The 21,388-nt window shown below is 44.1% G+C and overlaps 1 protein-coding gene across 5 annotated transcripts in view; it reads right to left on the bottom strand.

Moving 5' to 3' along the window:
- The window catches only part of PLCB4 (phospholipase C beta 4), a 354,199-nt gene that overhangs the window by 107,287 nt on the left and 225,524 nt on the right, over window positions 1-21,388 (bottom strand). For all 5 annotated transcript variants that reach the window (XM_080931463.1, XM_080931466.1, XM_080931462.1 and 2 more), the window contains one exon: window positions 92-172. In XM_080931463.1, coding sequence (XP_080787589.1) covers window positions 92-172 — 81 coding nt within the window. The remainder of the gene's footprint in view (window positions 1-91; window positions 173-21,388) is intronic.

Below are 21,388 nucleotides of genomic sequence, written 5' to 3'. Positions count from 1 at the left end.
CTCCATGGGGAGGTGCTTGGGCTACCTGCTGGGAAGTGACAAGGTTTGACCAGGGAAGCAGGGGGGACAAGCCCCTGCGCTTCTGCCTTACCTTCCCTTCACTCTTCCAGGTCAGGAAGAAGCCGAATTCGTCTACTCTGAAGAGGCAGTTGGGCTCGAACACAAAGGATTCCTGTTACAGAGAAGTGGGAGGGGATTCATCACTTACAACACTGTGTCCAGTAACAGGGCCACATTGTCACCTTTTGTACCTGCATCTGAACAACCTCATTTCTGAGGATACAGTTCAATATTTCTTTCTTTGTTTGTTTGGGTTGGGTTTTTTGTTTTGTTTTCTTTATTTGAGACAGGGTTTCACTGTGTAGCCCCGGCTGCCCTTAAACTCACTCTGTAGACCAGGATAGCCTCAAACTCACAGAGATCCACCTGCCTCTGCCCACGTGCTGAGATTAAAGGACACCACGGCCTGGCCCCTTGAACATGTTATTTAGGACACTGTGTGTTCTTTCTCTATTTTGAAAAGCTGGTCTCTTCAACAGACAATATTCCTCTGTGATATGCTTGAAATTAAAGACATCTATGTCCTTGGTTTATATAGAAAAGAGCTTTGTAAAGGTCCTGGGATAGGAGACCCTGAAAGTCAACCATGAGTCACGTGTTTGCCCTCCACCCATGATGCCCCAGGGCTTCTGATGCACACTGTATTGTGTCCCACTGCTGTGGACTCTGTCTCCAGAAACTCAATGAAAACCACAGAATCAAAGCCTCCCATGAGAATGAGTTTTCTCCAAACTCACACACCACAGTGGATCCACACTAGGCCCAATGGACTCTTGATCCATTCCATGTACGAGTACCAGAAAAGTTTTTTCAGTGAGAGCAAAAGGATGCTCAGGAAATGAGCTCAGATGCTCTGTGCCCTATGTTTGTATAATACCAAAGCTTCAACAAACAGGCATTCTTCACATGATCTAAAGATGCCTTCCAAGCTCATCACAATGCAAACCCTTAGGAACCTGTCCTTTCCCCCATGGATAAAGGCATCAGTAAATAAATAGCAATTACAAAGATTAACATTTTAAGAAAGACATTTCAGATTCATAGTTTCATCCATCCAAAATGATCTTTCTAAATTCCAGGAAGACAGCATTATTCATCACAGCAAATCCAATGTCAAGAGATGGTCACCACAAGGTGTCAGAATCCAGGGGCCCGGCATCCCTGAATAAAGATGGACTTCAATTTGGGTAGTTTTCTGGCAAAGAGTCACCACAAATATCCAACTCCACACCAGGTGCCGGGAAGTTCATAACAGGGCTGAGAACTGCAGACACACTGAGACACAACAGAGGCAAAGGTGAGGGAAGACTTCTGCCTTTGGGGAGAAAACCCAGCTCTGTGTATTTACTTCCTCCTAATTTGTCTCAGAAACATACCTAATCAAAGGATGTGTGCAACCTACACAGTTCAGAGACGCAATTCACTAAGCTACAGCACGCAGTGTTGTAACCACGGTAACCAACTAGGAACAAGTATTTGGCACTATGTGTGTGATTTGGCCTCTGAGTGGCTCACAGTTCTGTCTTCTTGAAATACCTTCTCTGTCCATACCCTGACCGTGCCCCATTCCTCTAACGCCATTTCCTGCCTTTTTCCTACACACCCACACTCCTCATGTCCTTCATGACTTGGTTCTTGAATATCTCACCTCCAATCATGCTCCTAGGGCTCTGTAAAACTCCAAGGCATCAATACAGACAAATCACTGCTGCCTCCCGCATTTAAGACAGGAGCCTAGTGATCTACCTTAGACATTTAACTCCCCAGTGTCATCCCCGGACATTTCAAAATTAACATGTCCAGAACTGACTTCTTGGTTCCCTCTCCTCTCTGATCTTCTCTGCCATCAGAAACTGCCGTTACTTCAAGAAATGTTACTGGTGTGTGGTATCACTTTTCACCTGCCAACTCACACACTGAGACTGAGAGTCACCCTGGCTGTTTTTCTTTCTTGTGCTTTCTCCATATGTTCGCTAATAAGTCTATTTTCATAGCACCGGAAGTGTTACGCCCACCTAACTCCATCTCTACCATTAGGACCTTGGTCCAAACATTTGTCACCACGCCTGTGGATTGTTCCCACTTCCACTGTTTATCCCACCGCAGCGGCTCTATAAATAAACCCTAGACTAATGAATTCCCATTATATTAGGATGGTATTTCAGCTACAGTGGTGTGAAGGGAATTGTCTCCTTCCCGCTGAACTTTAGCGGCTTCCTGATATTCGCTCCTTTTGCTCATAAGCTACAGAACTGCTTTCCTGTAAAGCCTTAAGGCCTTTGCGCTTGTAGCCCCATGATGTCATAAATGTCTTTCTCATCCCCTTGAGGTCTTCATTTTCCAGTTCTCACTTTGATAACTGATCCCTCCTCTCTTCAGAGGCTCTCAATCTCCTTGCTAAGCTTTTCACTTCCTGTTACAATATTCTGCTTACTTCCTTGGTGGCACCAAACACGGTCTCGGCTGTTTTGTCATTCTGGAGAGACCTTAATATGGCCTTGGGCATCTTTGGCTTTCTTGCACTTGAAGTATTTACTTCAAAAAACAATTTAAAACTAATTCATTTATGAAAGAATAAATGGACAAATCATTTTTTTAGTGAGATATTTTGCCACAGGCCAATACAGAAAAACAAAACAAAACTAACTTGCTTACACTTGAAGGGATGGCACCAGGTCATATCCATCAACTCTTCTGGAACTTCAGAGAGAGACGGTGACAGCGCAAAAGAACATGTTAAGGTAGGCTGTGTGGAAGAAGGGACATCTTTTCCTAACTCATCTATACTCATTTCAAAAGTTGGGATGGCTCAGAGACTGACTGAGAACCCCCATCGGGCTAGGGGCACCATTTGAATGCCCCTGTAAAGCACAGTATGATGGCATATGCCTATAATATAAAGCTACTCTCAGGAGCTAAGACAAAAAGATCACAAATTCAATTTCTTCCTGTGCAACTTAGCAAGACAAAACAAAAACCAGTCAGGTAAGACTGGGGATCAGTGGAGCAACACTCAGCTAGAATGCTCAGGAGCCTTTGTTCGAATCCTGGGACCTTAAATGTGGAAAACAAAACAAACAAAAAGAAAAAAAAATAGAAAATCACAAGAAGATGGAGAGGGAGAAGAAGAAGAAGGGGAAAGAGGAGAAGGGGAAGGAGAAAAGGAGAAGAAGCAGAAGCAGCTACTTCCCAAACAAGATAATAAAATTGATCAAGCAGAAGGTGGATACATAGATAGAGTAAAATAGAGTAAAATGCAAAAACACACAGTGATAGACAGGTGCTGAATGATCCTCTACAATTAGACAACAATATTTATTTGCCTCTGGGGTCCTCAGCAACTAAAACAAGATGAAGAGATACTTATAAATTGCCCATCTGGTTTATAAGACAATTCCTGATTTGTTCTCGTGAGGAGTGGTGGCCAGGGTAGATATTTTCCATGAACCTTATGGAGAAGCCTTCACTGATGCTGAAGGCGTAATGCATAAAAGCTCCCAATGAGCTCCTTGACTGACCAGACCCATCCAATCTACCCAGGATAGCTCAGAACTCAAATCTGAGAGCTAAATGGCAGCCAGCGGAAAAGATGCAGAGTAACCCTACTTAGGTTTCTTCCAACAGACTAAGCACTGACCCTCTACTGGAGGTAAACACACACAACCTATTCTTTTTCTCAGTCATTTCCAATTTCACATGGGCACTCTCAGACTAGAACTCAGGCTGTGGCTCCCTGGCCACACCAGTGTGAAGATATCCAAGACCCACGGTCAGGTCCGTTGTCTACCACCCAGGGAACCATGGAGGATACTGTAAAAGGAAGCTGGGCTTTGTTCCCTCTCCAAATCTGTTAGATGGCAACTGGATCTGCTAGTCAGAAAACGAACAGTAACTGAACTTCTTCCTGGGAGCTGTGTTTTCAGTTCTCTTGTGAGAAGCTACCCCCTGAAGCTCAAGGGCCTGGTTGGCTGTCAGGCCTTTCTCTTACTCTAGGCTACAGAGAGTTCAGACTGTAAAGGGCCAGAAATTCTTGTGGAAATTCTGGACAAGTGTCAGCCAGAGGCCACTCTTCTTGAGAGAGGCAGAAGCATCACTCTGGCTGGCAGCGCTGTTGGCAGAATCTATTTCGGGCCCTAGGATCCCCGCTCAGAAGGCAGTGTACCACTCAAGGCTTCTCGAGACATCTACCACCTCATCAAACATAGAGTGCCTGATTAAGCTGTATGCTACTTTTTTTTTTTTTTATGTATGCTATCTTCACAGCACTCAACAGCATAGCCTAAGAAAATATTTAAGTTGATTTAGCTTAGTAATATTTCTCCATTCTCTCTATTTTAAAAGATATTCTGCCAAATAAGATTAAACCTCCTATCTTCTTTATATTAATTTTTTACACTTTGTTTTATTTTTTTTAAGATGAGATAGTTTAGTTTTATTTTTTTAAGGTTTTATTCATTTATTATATATAAGTACACTGTAGCTGTCTTCAGACACTCCAGAAGAGGGCACCAGATCCCATTACAGATGGTTGTGAGCCACCATGTGGTTGCTGGGATTTGAACTCAGGACCTCTGGAAGAGCAGTCAGAGCTCTTAACCGCTGAGCCATCTCTCCAGCCCAATCTCCTGGATTCTTGAAAGGAATTACAGAAGATTCAGCTAGTTAAATAAAATTGAGAGTGAATGGATGGGTACCTCGATAACAGATTACAGTGTGTGTGTGTGTGTGTGTGTGTACACCTCATGTATATGGTTACACATGTTTGCATGCATATGAAACTCAACAGTTGATGTCTGGAGTGTATATTAACTGCTTACTGAGTCAGGGTTTCTTCCTGAACCCAGAGTCTGCCAGTTTATCTAACCTAGCTAGCCAGCTTACCCAGAAATGCCCCATTTCTGTTTTCCAAGTCGGTGGTGGAGAATCAAAACTCTTGGACAGCAAACACATTACCCACTGAGACATCTCCCTAGTCCCTTAACTTTGATTTCAAGATAGACTAAAGTTTGTCTCTCTTTCCTGCCCTCCTTTCCACCAGTTACCCAACTTAACTGCCAATGCCCATGTTTATACTGTGGGCTCTGCAACACAAACTAGGGTAGAATAAAGCCTTATTTCCAGCTACGGCCGGCTTTTCTGGATTGCCTCATATGTGATTTAATCCCATTTTCTCGATACAGAGATGATGCAGGACTCCTCTTTTCTGTTTGTGACTGTTTGGGAAGATTCAGACATGAAGAAGAGAATGGAGTAGGGGGGGGCTTTTTATTACATCACACTTACAGACTTTTTGATTATGAGGCTGTGGTGATCTGAATGAGACTGCCCCCCATAGGCTCAGATGTTTGACTATTTAGTCTCCAGAGAGTAGCAGTGCTTGGATAGGTTTAGGAGGTGGCCTTGCTGGAGTAAGCATTTCACTGGGGCTGGGCTCTGTGATTTCAAAGTCATGAACTATTCTTAAGTCTCCTCGTTTGCAGTTCCAGATGACAGTTCTCTACCTGCCACTCCAGCCACCAGGCCTGCAGCTTCTGTCATGAAACACTCAAGTCCCCTTGGAACCACAGGCCCAAATAAACTCTGTAAGTTGACTTCATCATGGTGCTTTAGCAGAACAATAGAAAAGTAACTGACATCAAGGCATTCAAAGGAGGTGACTGCAAGCTTCTCTCTAGAGACAGCTGAAGCATTTTCATAGCCATTCTGATTTACCTTCTCAAACTTAAGCTTTCCTCTCTATCTGAAAGTAAACTGATACTAAACTCAAGGGGCATTCAAAGAACAAAAGGGGGTAACAAGTTGGCGTGAGGTGACTGCTAAATCGACGAACAGCCATGAACAGGAGAGAACAGATGCAAATGAATTTACAGTTTTGCAGCTACTACCTCAGTTAAAGCGAACAAGAACTCTACGTGGTTTTAGTAAATATGTCACAATGACACAAATGTGTCATATGATTACTGTGAGTCACTAGAAGTGTGAGGCTCTTGAACTGTGGTGGGCGGTAGAGGAACACAATGTTTATTATGATTTTATAGACAAGGCCCACATGAGGATAGCGGCTACCACCATAGTCAGTCCATCTTTACTGAGGGGAGAAAATGTTCACAGTAATGTCTTCAAAATCTTACCCAATGAGCTGCAAACCTGAGATTTGAGCCAATGTCTCAGATACAAATTCTGTGCTTCTTTTATTCACTCAACCCTGAATAGAAATGTATTGTGTACTACATTTTCTTTGTCTATTATTTGGATGATAGATATCTAGGGTACCTCCTTTTCCTGGATATTGTAATGAACATGTGTATGTGATTACGTCTGTAGGAGGATAGAGATTCCACTGGTTATATGCCTAGGAGTGGTATAGCTGGGTCATGTGGGAGTTCTACTTTCTTGACAGACCTTTGGACTGACTTTCTAATGTGGTTGTTCTACTTTACTCTCCCACCAACGGTGTGCCAGGTCTCATTTTCCCACATCTATTTGTTATCATTTGATTGTGTGATGATGGCCATTTTGACCAAAGTGATACAGAATCTTAATATTGTTTGGATCTACATTTCCCTGATGGCTAAGGCTACTGGATGTGTTTAAGAATATTTGCTAACCCTCTGTATTTCTTCTTTTGAGAACTTCCTGTTCAGTTTTGTAGCTTACTTTTTGTTTTCTTTGTGCTGTTTTGTTTGTGTTCTTATTCGTTCTTTGTATAGTCTAGATACTAATTGTAGTGGTTTGAATAAAAATTCCCCCCATAGGCCCATAGGGTGTGACACTATTAGGAGGCATGGCCTTGTTGTAATAGGTGTGGCCTTGCTGGAGTAGGGAACTGTGGCCTTGTGGGAGATGGTGTGGCTTTGTCAAAAAAAAAAAAAAAAAAAAAAAAAAAAAAAAAAAAAAAGCATGTCAGTGTGTTACTAGGGGTTGGGTTTTTTGCTCTTAGAAGTTCAAGCTCAGGTCCAGTGGCTCAGACTCACAGGAAGACCTGCTCCCTGCAGACCCGGATGTAGAACTCTCAGCTCCCTCTCCACATGCGCCGAGGGCAAATCTCCCTTTCTGTGGGCTGCCTCCTACCCAACTGACAGTTCCCTTTGTTGTAGAGAGCCTTTTAGCTTCATGCTATCTCATTTGTGCCACTGGAGTGCTGTTCAGAAAGTCCTTACATGTGTCTTCCTATAGAAGTAGACGGCCTACATTTTCCTATAGCAGTCTCTAAGTGTGAGATCTTGCTTACACTGAGGTAGCTTCTTGGTCCATTTGGAATTAAGTTTAGTGCATGATGAGAGATGAGAACCTGGATTCAGTTTTCCACATAGTTTTCCCTGCACCATTGCTTGAAGATGCTGTCTTTGCTCTAACATATACTTTTGATATCTTTGTGAGACTGGTATTTTAAGGAAGAAGCATCCATTCAGATACTAGCACCAGAGAGAAGACCCCAGTGACCTGCTGCTTTCCTTCCACGCAATAAACTCAGTGACCCGTGGCCATTCCTTTTCCTCTGCTCTGGCAACAGAACACCTGAAGCGTACCTGCAACTAATCTCTTCCAATTTCTTGGGGTATTTGTTGCTCACATGAGATGGCCTTAATTTAGCACAATTTCCTGTGTTGCTGTTTCCCCTATAATCCAAAATCATATCTATTTTATCTAGCAGTGTGTATTTTTCCATCATAGCTTCCTTTAGATGGTGACAGAAATATCAAAGCACAAAATAACTTATGATCCCTAGAAACAACTTTATGGTCAGATGAATGTAGCCCAAACATGGTGATTATAAATGCATTTTTCATTATGAAAAATGGAGAATAATATTAACTAAAGTATACCTCTAGATACTAGAGAATTTGACACATAAACTAAATCAAAGCCAGGCAGGCTGACACATGCTCATAACAACAGTTTTTGGAAGGCTAAGGCAGGAGGTTGAGAGTTGGAGGATAGTTTGGACTATCTAATGAGATTCCATCTTACTAAAATAAAGCAAAAGCACAGCACAATATGAACAATGTAAATACTTATCAACTGTTACTATAAGACATTAATAATTCTTAGCATTCCTAGTAGAGACTATTTATTACCAAGTAAACAGATGATATAAAAACAACCAGCCCCATTTTACAGATGAGAACACTGATCCTGATTGATGTCTGGCTAGCTGCCAATGAGGAAACAGATAATAGAAGGAGAGGCAGAGTTATGTCTGTGTTTTAACCTTTTGAGTTATAAAAGGCAAATTTTCTGGTATGTACCTATTTTCGTTGACCTAGAATACAAATCTATACATAACGCAAACCCACCATTTATAAATTATTGTTGAATCAGTCTCACTGAACGTTTGATTTGCATGCCATCATCAGCTTGAGTTTACTCTATCTCCACCCTAGCTGTGGCTGGCACAGAGACTAAGCCATCAAACACAATGTGGATTTGTTCCCTCTAGGTGAGGTGTGGCCATTGCTCTGAATTGTCAGCACTGTGATCGCTCACATAAGACCCTGGTGAGATTTACCTGCTGGTAGGTTGTCATGGAGGCAGTAAGCAGGCTGGACGGGAGGGAGCTCATACACCTTGCACATGGTCCTGAGAAGGTTCCAGAGCTCCTTGTGGTTACAAAAGAGGCAAAGGACTTATGGCAGTGAGACTTTTGGAGGGTGCAGCTGCTCCTACATGGCCAGGAGACGTCCTGGTGATTTAGTTGGCTTTGAGGGACCCATGCTCTCATATGCAACCAGAGCTTAGGACAGAGGCTTTCCTTTGTCTGCTAGTACCTTCTCTGCCAGAAACAAATTGTATTCTTTCACCTCTCTCCTTGAAAAAAGTTGCTCAACAGAGTTTGCGTTTTCTTCCCCTTCACTGATGGTTAGGGCCAGTGATCTGGAGAGACTGCTCCTGAGAAGGAGCCTGCGCCCTGTGCCTGCCTGATGTGGAGATTTCAAGCAGGGCAGGAGGGCAAGCCCGTGAGTTACTGAGCAGCTTTTAAAGATGAGAGACTTGTTTATCTCGGGCCTCCCATATCTCACAGAAACAGAAATGAAAATCGTTTAGGAACCAACGGTGAACCTTTGAAATACTCATTTCGGCTGGGACTATGAGATAGGAGGGTGTTCTGATCCAGTGTCAGGTGGGAGACGGAATCTGACTCTCATTCTACCCCCACCTCAGAAATGAACCGGGCCTCCGCTTAGGAGTCAGTCAGGGCTACTGAAACCCAGAGAGGATGGCAAACTAACCTTCCCGGTTTTTCAAGATGTATTTTTTGCAGATATGAGGTTGGTCTGATGCTGTTTGACAAGGTGCCATGGTCTGGATATGTGCCCCCTATACATTCATATATTGTATTCCTATTTCCTAAAATGGTCATTCGGAGTGTAAATTGAGTACACAAATGGGTCAGAACACATAAAATAGGCTCCAAAGAGGCCCTTTATCCTTCCACATGAAGACTCGGCCTGATGAAAGTACAATTTATATACTGTGACAAGGTTGTTGGCAGATACCCGTCTACCTGGGCCTTTATCTTGGACTTTTCAGCTGCAGAAAATGTGAAAACTAGACAGTGTGTGGCATTTGGTTATAGTAGTCTGTAGAGACCAAGGCACCTTTGTGGGGCAGGGGTGACTTCAATGTGATCAAGACCTGGCAGGGAAGGGAGCTCTCAGTTCGGGTGCTTGCAAGGGACGCACTGTTCTCAAAGGTTTATCTTGGGTTCATCAGCTGTAGTAGTTTTCTGTCTTCCCCTTTACCCCAGAATAAAGATGCTTTATCTCTGCAGCTGGATGTATAATGCTAGCCCACCGGAGGAAGCGGCATCTCCCTGTCTGTTTCTCTCCGCCCTTTCCCACGGTGTCTCTGGTGGAAGTAATTCCAGGTACACGGTGCTCAGGTTCCCTGGGTCTTCAGTGCTGTGGGCTGCTGCTGTGGGCAGACCCTAGTTCTTCACAGATGCAGCAAAGAGGTATGGTCACTGAAGTGCTCAGATATTTCATCTCCTCACACCCTCACACGGAAGACAGAACACCACCAAAACATGTTTTCGGGCAAAGTAAGAAGTTGCTCACAGTAATTTTCAACAGGAAACTTGTTAGTCAAAAAAGTTATCTGAGTAACCAAGAGGACAGATTGAAGGGGGGGGGGGGTGCTTTTTCTGAGCTCTGGGAGCAAGTAGGTAGGATTTATAATATTTCTGTCACTATCACAGAAACAAGTCCTGTTTCCACCTCTCCTGTCCCTTCAAATTCTACAAAGAACAGATGTATTTTCTAGATGTATTTCAAATACGATAGAAAGTTGATAAGCCATTTCTTATGGTAAGCATGTCTGATTAAATTTTGTTCCAGGATAATATATTATACTAAGTAATTAAAACTAGTGACAAGAAACAATGGTATCTGAAAAGGTGAACATAACAAAGATCATTTTCAACTCTTGCTCTGTGGATATGAAAATACTAAAAGAATTATGAAAAGCCTGGCCTTTCATGTACATTTCCCTGCATGTGCACATTTCTTCTTAATGGCGTGGCCAATGGCATGACCTCTGAAACTGCTCTTTGCAGCAGCTTCATGGGAACTCTTGCTCTTTGTTTTCTCTAGTAGCTCCCATTGGGTCTCAAATTGCACAGCCCCTGCTGCAGCTCGGGACCAATGCTGGCTCCAAACCTCTTGTTCATGTGCAAGGGACATGCAGCAAGAGCGATCTCATGGTGGGCAGCGAGCCTTGGAATATAGCAGCATGTTCCTGGTGTCTCGGTATGAGGCCTTCCCAACAGAAGGGGTGCTGAGTCCTTTAGACACCATATGAACTGTGCCAGAGAAAAAACCTAGCCAAATGTCTGTGACAGAGGGAGTTGGGAGTGGGAGCAGTCAAGAGAAGGCAGAAGAACATTCTGGGCCGTGGTCCAGCAAGAACACTCATAAGAAGAGAAAAGAAGAGTAAGGAGAGAGAGAGAGAGAGAGAGAGAGAGAGAGAGAGAGAGAGAGAGAGAGAGAGAAGAGAGAGGGAGAGAGGGAGGGAGGGAGGGAGGGAGGGAGAGAGGCTCACACAGAGACAGAGACACAGAGAGAGACAGTGACATAGAGAGACAGAGAGAGACACACAGAAAGAAACAGAGACACAAAGAGACAGAGACACAGAGACAAAGAGAGACAGAGACTGAGAAAGACAGAGACACAGAAACAGAGACAGAGAGACAGAGAGAGAGACAGAGACACAGAGAGACACAGAGACATAGAGAGACAGAGACACAGAGAGACACAGAGACATGGAGAGACAGAGACAGACAAAGACACAGAAAGAGACAGAGACACAAAGAGACACAGAGACATAGAGAGATAGACAGAGACACAGAAAGAGACAGACAGAGACAGAGACAGACACAGAGAGAGACAGGATATGAAGAAATAAATACGAATGAGAATATAGGCAGAGTCTAAATGCCTACAAGTCAGGGCATGCCTGCCAGCTCAGGGAACAGTAAAATGGTGGGTCATATGGACAATTTACAAATCACTAAAAGGACTTGGAAAATGATTTGTAATTAGGTGTGAAGTTCCTGAGGGTGTAATTTACATTTTAAGATGATCTGTCTTATTTTTGTCCTATAAAGGCAAAGCTGGGAAGGTATTTTTCACTCCTATTTTTGAACTAAGAGAACTTGTGTATAGGGAGTTTAGCACAGATTCAAGGTCACATCTTTGTGCCGCTCTAACTGCACCCCTCAACTCTGTGCTTTAAGCTTTGCAAAAAAGAACTCGGGCAAAAACTTTATCCCAAATACCATTTCCTTTGAAAGCCTTTTCTTCCTTATAAGTGCTGACCTAGCTACTTTGCCCCATTGCTCACCAGAGCACTCCAGCCTAGGAACCCCCTGGAATGTCCTCCCAGCATCACAGGGGTCACCCCCTTTTAAGTACTTGTAAGAAGAGGCACCAGGAAGGGATTTGCAGAGGTGTTCTCAGTGGAGTGAATGGGACCCAAACCCCGGGAGGTGTCTGTGCCAAACTAAACACTCTGCACATTCTAGCAAAGTGTGATTCCATGGAGTTACTCTATTATCTGTGGCTTTCAGAGAAAGAAGCCTAGAAATCATATCCCTCTTAATGATTTATTAAAATCGCTGTTAATTATTAAAAAGATAGGCTTTCTTGCTGAAAAGATATTAAGTCTGTTCCCATCAACTAAAAGGAAACACTAGGCTCCTTTCATCTACCTTCCCCTCCCCCAACAATTAGCAACTGAAAACTCCCTTGTCTATTTTATGGCTCATTGTACTGATCAGTAGGGGGCTGGTTGGTGAGGTTACAGGCACTTAGGGGTGATTACATTAAAAAAAATTCTTTCAGTCCTTATTCTCCTGGAAGAATTGGATTATAAACCAGGCAGCATTACTGTTATGGCCCAGAATACTTAAGAGTAAATGGTGAATCAAAAGAGTTAAACACAGTCTGTGGGGGCTGGATGTGGCTCCAGGGAAAAGTACCTGCTCGGAAAGGATGAGACCCAAGTTCATAAGAAGTAGGCACAAACGCCCCATGCACACACACAGAGACCTTGATTCTAGCTTCTATTACAGAATTTTAGAAAGCTCACTTTTGATTATATTTTGTATCCAGAGGTCATTCTGTGTCATAAAGAATGCAGCAGCCAGTCAGCCATCGAAGCCTCACAACTGTCTGAGCTATTCAAGGCTGAGGCCACACGCTGTGTGTGCACAGTTCCTGGCACACAGAAAGGCTCAATGCGATTTATATTGTCCAGCTAGAAAGAATGTCAGGTGGTAAAGAGCCTGCAACCCTACTGCCCGGAAGAGCTGGGAGAGGTACTTCTGACCTGACTGGCCGGCCTACCCTCCTAAGAAATAAGGTTGGAGGGCAATTAAAGACACCCACTGTCTCCCTCTGGTACACAACACACTTGCGCAAGCACACACACTAACAAGTACACATAATGCATGCATGCAACCCATACACTCTTCCTTTATCATGATGTCCTGCTTCAGGGAGATCAGCAGCAAGGAGCTTTAGAAGCATTTAATTTTTATCTCTTTCTAGTTAGTGTAAAACCCTTCATCTTGCCACTGCCTCCTGACCCACAAGCTTGAGCTGCATCTGCCCTTAGATCCACTGGGGCGGCTCTTGAAACACAGATGCTGGATTAAGTCCTCGGAATTTCTCATTCTGTGGAAGTCTAGGGAGAGCAGCTGCTTCCCTAACATGTGGATGCTGCGGCTGCTGGAGGTGCTCTGAGGTGGCCCTTGGAGACCCACTGTAGACTTGCAGGCAGTAAATCTCTGCTCAACCCCTGCCAGCTTTTGGAACCTTAAGAGAGGAGTTTAACTACTCCAAGTCCCCATTCTGCAGATGACAAGATGGGGCTTTATGAAAGGGGTTGTTAAGAGGCTGAAAGGCAGGTTTGGATCCAATGCCAAGTGGTTGCTCAGGGTGGTCCATGTTTCTACTGAAAGCCCTGAAAGGGAAAATATTCTTGATGGCTGACACATAACTTGATTGAACTAAGGGGTGCCCAGAGAATTGATAACATCCCATTGATGTATGGATGCAGGGGTATTTCAAGGAGAGACCGGTCTTGGTGCTCATGGATTGATTAAGATGGTCTGCTCTCTCTATGGGCATTCCAGAGCTGGTGGAGCACGGAAGGTCAGATGTCGGTAGGGCCTGCTCTTTCTCCCCTGCTCAGTCACTGGTGCTCTGACTCACAGACCTTCAGGTATGGAATGGTTCAAACACATTGGCTCTCTGCTCTCAGACCTCTGGCTTTTAGACAGGCCTCCTGCCTGTAGAGTGTGGAACAGAAACAAAACCTCACAGACTTCTCAGCTTCTAGATTCACTTCTGGATTCAGAAGCCAGTCCCTCATACTGAATCCCTCCGTATGGATCAATATATCCGGCCAATTCTTCTGCTAGAGAACCCAGCGTAAACAAAACATACTATCTCTAAAATTCCCAACAAGAGGCACTAACAAAAAGTATTCCTTCCAATTTTTAGAAACAGAATAAATTCATCCAATATTGCAAGGGAAATAAACTCAATCTTTTTAAGAAAGGATTTAGAGTTCCTTTTAAAAGTGCTATGTATTTCGCTGGACTGTTCGGCTCGCACCTGAATGAGTGCGTATGAATTAGCAGAGTACACAGAATGATTGAGAAGACCAAGCCAGGGTGGACTCTGGCCCTCCCCTCCAGTCTGGAGACCCACAGGAGAGCACTCATCTCTTTAATTAAAAGCATGCCCTGGTACCATTACCCTATTCACCTGTAGCACAGACATATGACCTGAACTAATATCGAGCTTTTCCCATTTATACTGAAGGCTGAGAGGGACCCAGAGAGGATCTGACTCTGTAATTTTGCCATTAGAGTTTTAATTAAATTCTTTAGCACAGCACGGTGACACGTGCGAGGCCGAGCTACTCCCATGTGCTTTAATTGCAGTGACTCACTGTTTACAGGCTTTCTTCCTGTTTTGTTCCTACAAGCTTTGTGTAAGCTGAAGTCATCCCTGACCTCCTTCACGCTTTCCTAACGGATGCATCTCTTGAATTCTCATAAGCAGGAGGCAGGCTGTCCTGGTGCCCTGCATGTGGCATGGGTTGAGTCTTAGGCGTTCTCCCAGCACTCACTTTCAAACTATTTCATGAGTAAGATGCCCCTATGATCTGACAAAGTACCTTCCATCTTTAAGAACATCTAGCTGGGACATGGTGCATGCCTGTAATCCCAGCGCTTGGGAGGCAGAGGCAGGTGGATCTCTCTGAGTCTGAGTTCAGCACCATCCTCAAAAAGGATTTCAGGGCAGTGAGGATGATTACACAGGGAAACGCTGTCAAAACAGAAAAGGACAAAGAACAACAAGAAGACGAAGACAAACAAGAAGAATAGTGAACTCATAAAAAAGAGAGAAGTAAATGGAAAGACTGTGCAAAGGGAAAAGGAAATCCAGAGGGGCTTCGCTCTGCAGCAAAAGCCAACAGTGAGGGGTAAGAAAAGGAAGAGAAAGTGCTGAGTTCAAACTTTACCAAAGACAGAAAATGCAGAGCTGGATGTAAGGATGTGAAGGGAAACCACCTGAGTATTATCTGCCACACTAATGTGTGACTCATCTCTGTCATCTTTGTCCTATTTTGCCTGCCACCTCGTTCTGAAAGCACCGTGTCGTGGGAGCCTGGCCCTTCCTGCCTGTGTGTTGCCCGGATGCTTCTGTGCAAACAGGACAAGGTACAGCAACTGTGAGAGCATGTCTCAGCATCCCTAAAACATTCATCGTGTGTGTGTGTGTGTGTGTGTGTGTCTAACAAAACGATATGTCACACAAACTGTACACCATAGGGAGCACACAAGAAACTGAGGTTGGCTGCAAAGGGGTCACACTCCTTCACCCTCCCTGCCATCTTTGCCAACCATCTGTGTTGTACTCTCCAGTCTCCAGTGCTGAGACAGAAGAGCCTGTGGCTTGTAGAATGTGCTGCTGCTGTACTTAAGACTAAGCTGCCCTGCTGCGTCCAAGAATTAGAAGTCGGGTACGACACAGGTGTGGCCATCCGTGGCAACCTCCCCGCCCCCAGTGCTGACACCCAGAATTACAAACTGCACAAATGACCACTTGTATTGCTTTGTTCTTGCTGCTTAATTTAACCCAGTTTTATTCATACTTGGGTCCTTTTGATGGGGAATTGGTCATTTAGTAAAAGGATACTACAGAAACAATAAGAAAAATTCTAATGTGCAATGTTTAAGGTATAATAATGAGCTCTCTTAATTAATTTCAATGCATATGCATCTAACATTATAATATAAAATAAACATAATTGAAACTTTTAGGGGCCATTTGCTATTTTTTTGGTAGTAGACCAGTCACCTTCAAATTACAAATCCCTATAAATACAATGTACTTCATTAAAAAAAAAAAACAAAAACAAAAAACAAAACACTTGGATGGGGAGGACCAGCTGACAATCTCTATTTAGCCAGGCGATCAACAAACTCTAATTCCTTGTAGGAAAGTTGGAGTTGAAAGGTGGTATTGGAAACTGAGTTTATTTTTATAACTAAATATGAAAAAAAGAGTTGGTAAGGATGTGATACACTGATACTTCCTTACAAAGACTGAGTGCTCTAATGAACATTGTGACGAGTAAGTGACGAATGAGCATTGTTGGGACAGTTTACAGTTGGAGGGATGGCTGAGCTGTTAGAAGTAAGCACTGCTCTGCACAGGGTTCTCAGCACACACTGCCCATACCACCAGCCACTCCAGCTCCACGGATCTGGCGCCCTCTTCTGGTCTGGGAGGCCACATGCACTCACGTGAACACATACAAAGACATCCACCAATACCCATGATTAAAAACAAACAAACAAACAAACAAAAATCTTAGAAGAAAGAATAGTTTTGCTAAGTAAATGTTGGTTCTGCAGCCGTATATGCCATGAAGTAAAGGGATGGGCTGTGTCTAGCCACATTTCTACTGCTTCCAGATAGGCCACACATATGCAGAGAATTCAGTATGATACACTTTCTGTTTTACGAGATAGATACATAAAAAAGTTTGAAGACAGTAATGAACAAAGAAAGACTAGAACAGATTATACTAGTCATTTCATAATTATTTAACGTTTCACTGAATAAAAAGTCCATTTCTACAAAACATACTGCTCTGTGAGACTATTTTTACAACTCTAAAGTGTATCTCCTTTTTCCTTAACTGCATTGTTTTATGTAATGATGTGTGCAAGTCCGTGTTTTGTGTGTAAATGTTTACTGTCTTAGCTCACTAATCCTTGCAGTGGTGTGCTAAGCAGAAAAAAAAAATGATGAGATTAGGAACAGTAACCCAGACTTTTGTCAAACTCCTACTTTATACTCCTAACACCTCCCTTCCTTGGCTTTCAGAGCTGATTAGCAGACCCAAGGAGGCAAACCCGGAGCACTCCCATCCCGAGGCTGGTCGTTCCTCAGGGAAACCATCTCTGCTCACTTGTGAAGTTGTAGATCCCTGCTTTAATCCAATTCTAGGATCCCTGATCATGTAAGGACATTCTGCCCCATGTCCCCATTTGATCTTACACACATTCTCTTGCCCCGATCCTGAGTGTCTCCTCCCATCGCTGGCTCATATACAACTAGAGCTTGGAAAACTCAAGGTGGAGCTGGAAACTTTGGAATCACTCTTCTAATCTCACCTATGAGTAGAGAAGCTCACCGTGCAGCAAGAACTGTGCTGCCAACCCACGGCTGCCCTGGGTTTCTGTCCATCAACCCCTCACACTGAGAAAGGCAGCTGAGCAAGCCAAAGGTGAGGGAAACTAAGCGTTCGGTCAGTAGGAGTCTGATTGGTGATGGCAAGGGACAGTGAGGGACAGCTCTTCCCAGTGTGTGCTCTCTGCAGGGCTCACTGAGTGCTTGCCTGAACTTTTTATTTAGTCTGGAAAACAAGAAAACTGCCGGTGTGCCAGTGTGATGGAATCTTCTACATGAAGAGCTACGTAGGCACACTGGTGCCTATCCTCCAAGAGTAGGGTCCCCTGGGGTCCAGTTGTTCTTTGCATTTCAGGTGAGACCAGTGACCTGGCAGGCAGAAGGAGCTGCCGACGGTCTAAACTTGGAAATGTCAGGGTTATGGCTCATACCAAATTCTATTGTGTTCGTGGCCACCTATTTGCCAGAACTTTCCAAACCACGGGAGTCTTTCTTTAAATGTCACATGCTTAGATGACAAGGTGCCAGCTCTGTGGACAGGGAAGCCCAGATAACATTATCAATGCTGTTGTTTTAAAGGCTGTTCTGGAGGAAGGAACTGACCTGGGTGTTCTTACAAGAGTCTGGCAGACATTAGCACTTGCATTTCTGTGTTGTTTCAGAGTTTGTGCCAAATGATGTAATGCCCAAGTGCCTGGCACAACCTTTCGTATAGGAGGAAGAAGTCATGTGGCTGGGAAGACAGGAAACATGGTTGAAAGAAGGTGGGCACAAGATCTAAATCCCTGGGTAAGGAACAACTTACGTTTCAGACCTTGTTACTTCACATTCCCTGTTTTCTACCACACTGTTGCTCAAAAGATTGTCTGTGCTGTCAAGGGATGTACCTCTGTCAGAATGTAAAGCCCTAGAGCCTGGTATGGTAGCACATGTTTATAGCTCTCACTTTCTCAGGGCATTGAGACACGTGCAACACAACAGATGTTAAGACAAGTGAACCATAACAGATGTTGAGACAGGTGCAACACAACAGATGTTGAGACAGGTGAAACATACAGATGTTGAGACAGGTCCAACACAACAGATGTTGAGACAGGTGAAACATAACAGATGTTGTGACAGGTGCAACACAACAGATGTTGAAACAGGTACAACAACAGGTATTGTGACAGGTACAACAACAGGTGTTGACACAGGCGTAACAACTTCCACACAGGACTTTGAGGTCAGACTAGGGCAACTTAGTTTGGCCATGCCTCAACACATACAGACACACACAGACACACACACACACATACACACACACAAACAAAATTTGGTGATATAGAGGGTAGAGGACAGACACACATTCAAATTTACCTTCTTTGATGTTCTGGTGCTCCCAAACCTGAAAGTCCCCTATTATGGTTTGGGATTTGACTATCTCCATGATAACACTAGTGAGTAATGGTGGAACTTTAAGAGGTGAGTCTCGACAGGATGTCTTTAGGTTGCTGGGTGTGCCCGCTCTAACCTGTGCTCCCTATCACTGCCACCCTAGGCCCCAAACAATGGAGCCCAAAGGAACTGTGTCCTTCTTGCCTCCCTTCCTTGATCACTCTAATGGTGTGTCAGGAAGAACCCAAAGCTCTAGACCAGTGTCTACCTCTGCTCTGCTCCTGCTCCCCAGCCTAGCAAGTTGTGAGACAGGATCCTGTGATATAGCACAGGCTGGCCTAGAACTCGCTCTACAGCCTCAGTCTCCTGGGTACTTATTCATAATGATGGGACACTGACTATATACACATTATAAACAATTTTTAAAATGGCTACCAGAACAGCTCTCTCCAAAGTGTAAATCAGAAAATAATTTTGTTGAAAACAATTTTGCACACAGCAATGAGGATGAAATATAAGCTCTTGACCTAGTTCCACGGCATTGTTCTCGTACCCGAGTGTGTAGCAAGGTCTCCTGAGGACTTTGTTAAGATGTAAGTGGTCCATCCCTGCAGCCTCCTGTAAGGAGGCATGCTGAGTGGGCTGAAAGCTTTGTTGGTACTGAGGATGCTGATTTGGAAACCACCCTTTGCAACCTCTGCTCTGCAGGATGCAACTTCCCAGTACTTTTCTAACTTTGCTCCTCTTCTTGACTCTCAGTTTAGTGTTGGTCCTGCCCTTTAAGATTCTCATTTGTGTCTGCCTTATGAGCTTACATCTGCAGGTTTCATGTCTTAGGAGGCTCTCTTGACCAACCTGGTCCCAGCTCATCAATCAGGTGCCCCATCACGGCCACTTCCTGAATAGAGTTGCTCTTCCTACCTAACCCATACCACACCCTCCTCCTGTATTCCCCAGTGCCCATCTCTGTTATCACTTCCTTCAGAACTGTAGTTAACGTCACTTTACTGATTCCGTCCATTTACTGTCCATCTCCTGTCACTGAAATAGCAGGTCAACAACGTCAGAGTCTTTTTCTTGTGGCCTGTGTTATCTCAGCTTTGCAGATGCTAGCGGCACTGTGGGTTAAATGAGCCTTTGCTCATCACATATCACTGGCGCGGCCCTTGATGTCTTTTCTAACCTATTCTAAATCTCATCTAAGAAAGTGCTTTCTAGTTTCTTCTCTCAGAACCTCGTCATGATAGCAGACGTGACATCACAGCATCTCTGCTAGATCAAAGTGCTTTTCTGGATCAGTTAAGGGTCACGTGTACTGTCGGTTTCCTAACATTATTAAGCTGGGGGGGGGGATGCTGTGGTCAAATGGGCTACAAAAGAATTCACACACTATTCAGAATGCCTGATATATTCACGAAAACATACTATATTATAATTAGAATAGCTTAATCTGTTCCAAATCTCCTTGTATGTGTGGCTTTTAAACTTCCAGATAAATCTATGACATCAACAACTTACTCTGAAGTCACTGCCCAGTAACCACCATATCAGCAGTCGTAAAGATTTACTCTTTAAGGCTCTGTCCTCAGCCTTAGCTGCATGCTAGATTCTCCTACATGGACTTCCTTTTTTTTTTTTTTTTTAATTTCTGTTAATGCCTGAGCCCAAGCGAGTGGGAAATTTATGGGAATCCTAGCAGAGAGCTGGGATCCGCCTGTGAAAAGCTCTCTGGGTGGCTGTGATGTGTGCACAGGCAGGAGAGCTTTTGAGGACTGGCTGTGTCCCAGCCTCCAGTCTCCTGAGGTTTAGATTCACTTCCTCCTCTTCTTATGGCAGGGAGAAAGGTGAGAGGCCAATCAGATCTTTGAAAATTCTAAAATGGCTGTTTGGCATGTACTAGGTCTTCCTGAAAACATTTCTGACCTCTGCTGGTGCGGTGCCCACTGCAGAGGAGGCCCTAGAGGCTTGTTCATAAACCCACCAGGACACCTGATCATCCGGGGGGGGGGGGGACCACAGGAGGAAAATGCACTTGCTCATTTTCTAAGCTATTTTACTGCCTTTGCAATTTCCTTTCTGTTGAACTTGTTTTTGACTAAATCCTGTTAATTCTAGTTCATGAAAAATGGTTGATTTTTTTAAAAAAATAAAACCACATATAGAACATCTTGTCTACAGTTTCCCCACCTCTGGCATAAACATAGCCTGGACCCTAAGTCCATCCATAAAGGTCACCTCCCTCTACCTGGCATCACAACCTCCCAGGCTCCTGCGTCAGTTACCACAGCCCCCTTCGGCACCCCTATCTCCAGTATCACTCTGGTCTTCTCTACTGCGTCACTTACCACAGGTCCCCACACCGCCCCCGCAGCACCCCTATCTCCTTCACCACTCACACCTCTGCTTGCCAAGTTCAAAGAGCCCGTGGTTTGTTATTCCTTTCTTCAAAACCTCCAGTTCCTCCAAGTATCTAGTCAACTGTCCCATTGGTCCTTCCACCTCCCGCTACCCTTACAGATTGCTGATTTAGGGAATCCAGCCCCTCAATTCCATCCGTCAACCAGACCCTTCCTATCCGCCACAGAAGGCACAGGAAATGCTCCTAGGGCCTTTAGGATCTAATGAGAGCCCTGGACTGGAAGGTGATGGAAACCTGAGTCCAAACCCATAGTATTCTCTACCTCCACTGGATTAGTCTCCGGTCACACCCACCAACCAACCTTTGCACAAATTAT

Source organism: Micromys minutus, assembly GCF_963924665.1.
Source record: "Micromys minutus genome assembly, chromosome: 17".
Taxonomy (NCBI): Eukaryota; Metazoa; Chordata; class Mammalia; order Rodentia; family Muridae; genus Micromys; species Micromys minutus.
The sequence above is the reverse complement of the archived record's forward strand: the minus strand, read 5'-3'. Positions and strand labels throughout refer to the sequence as shown.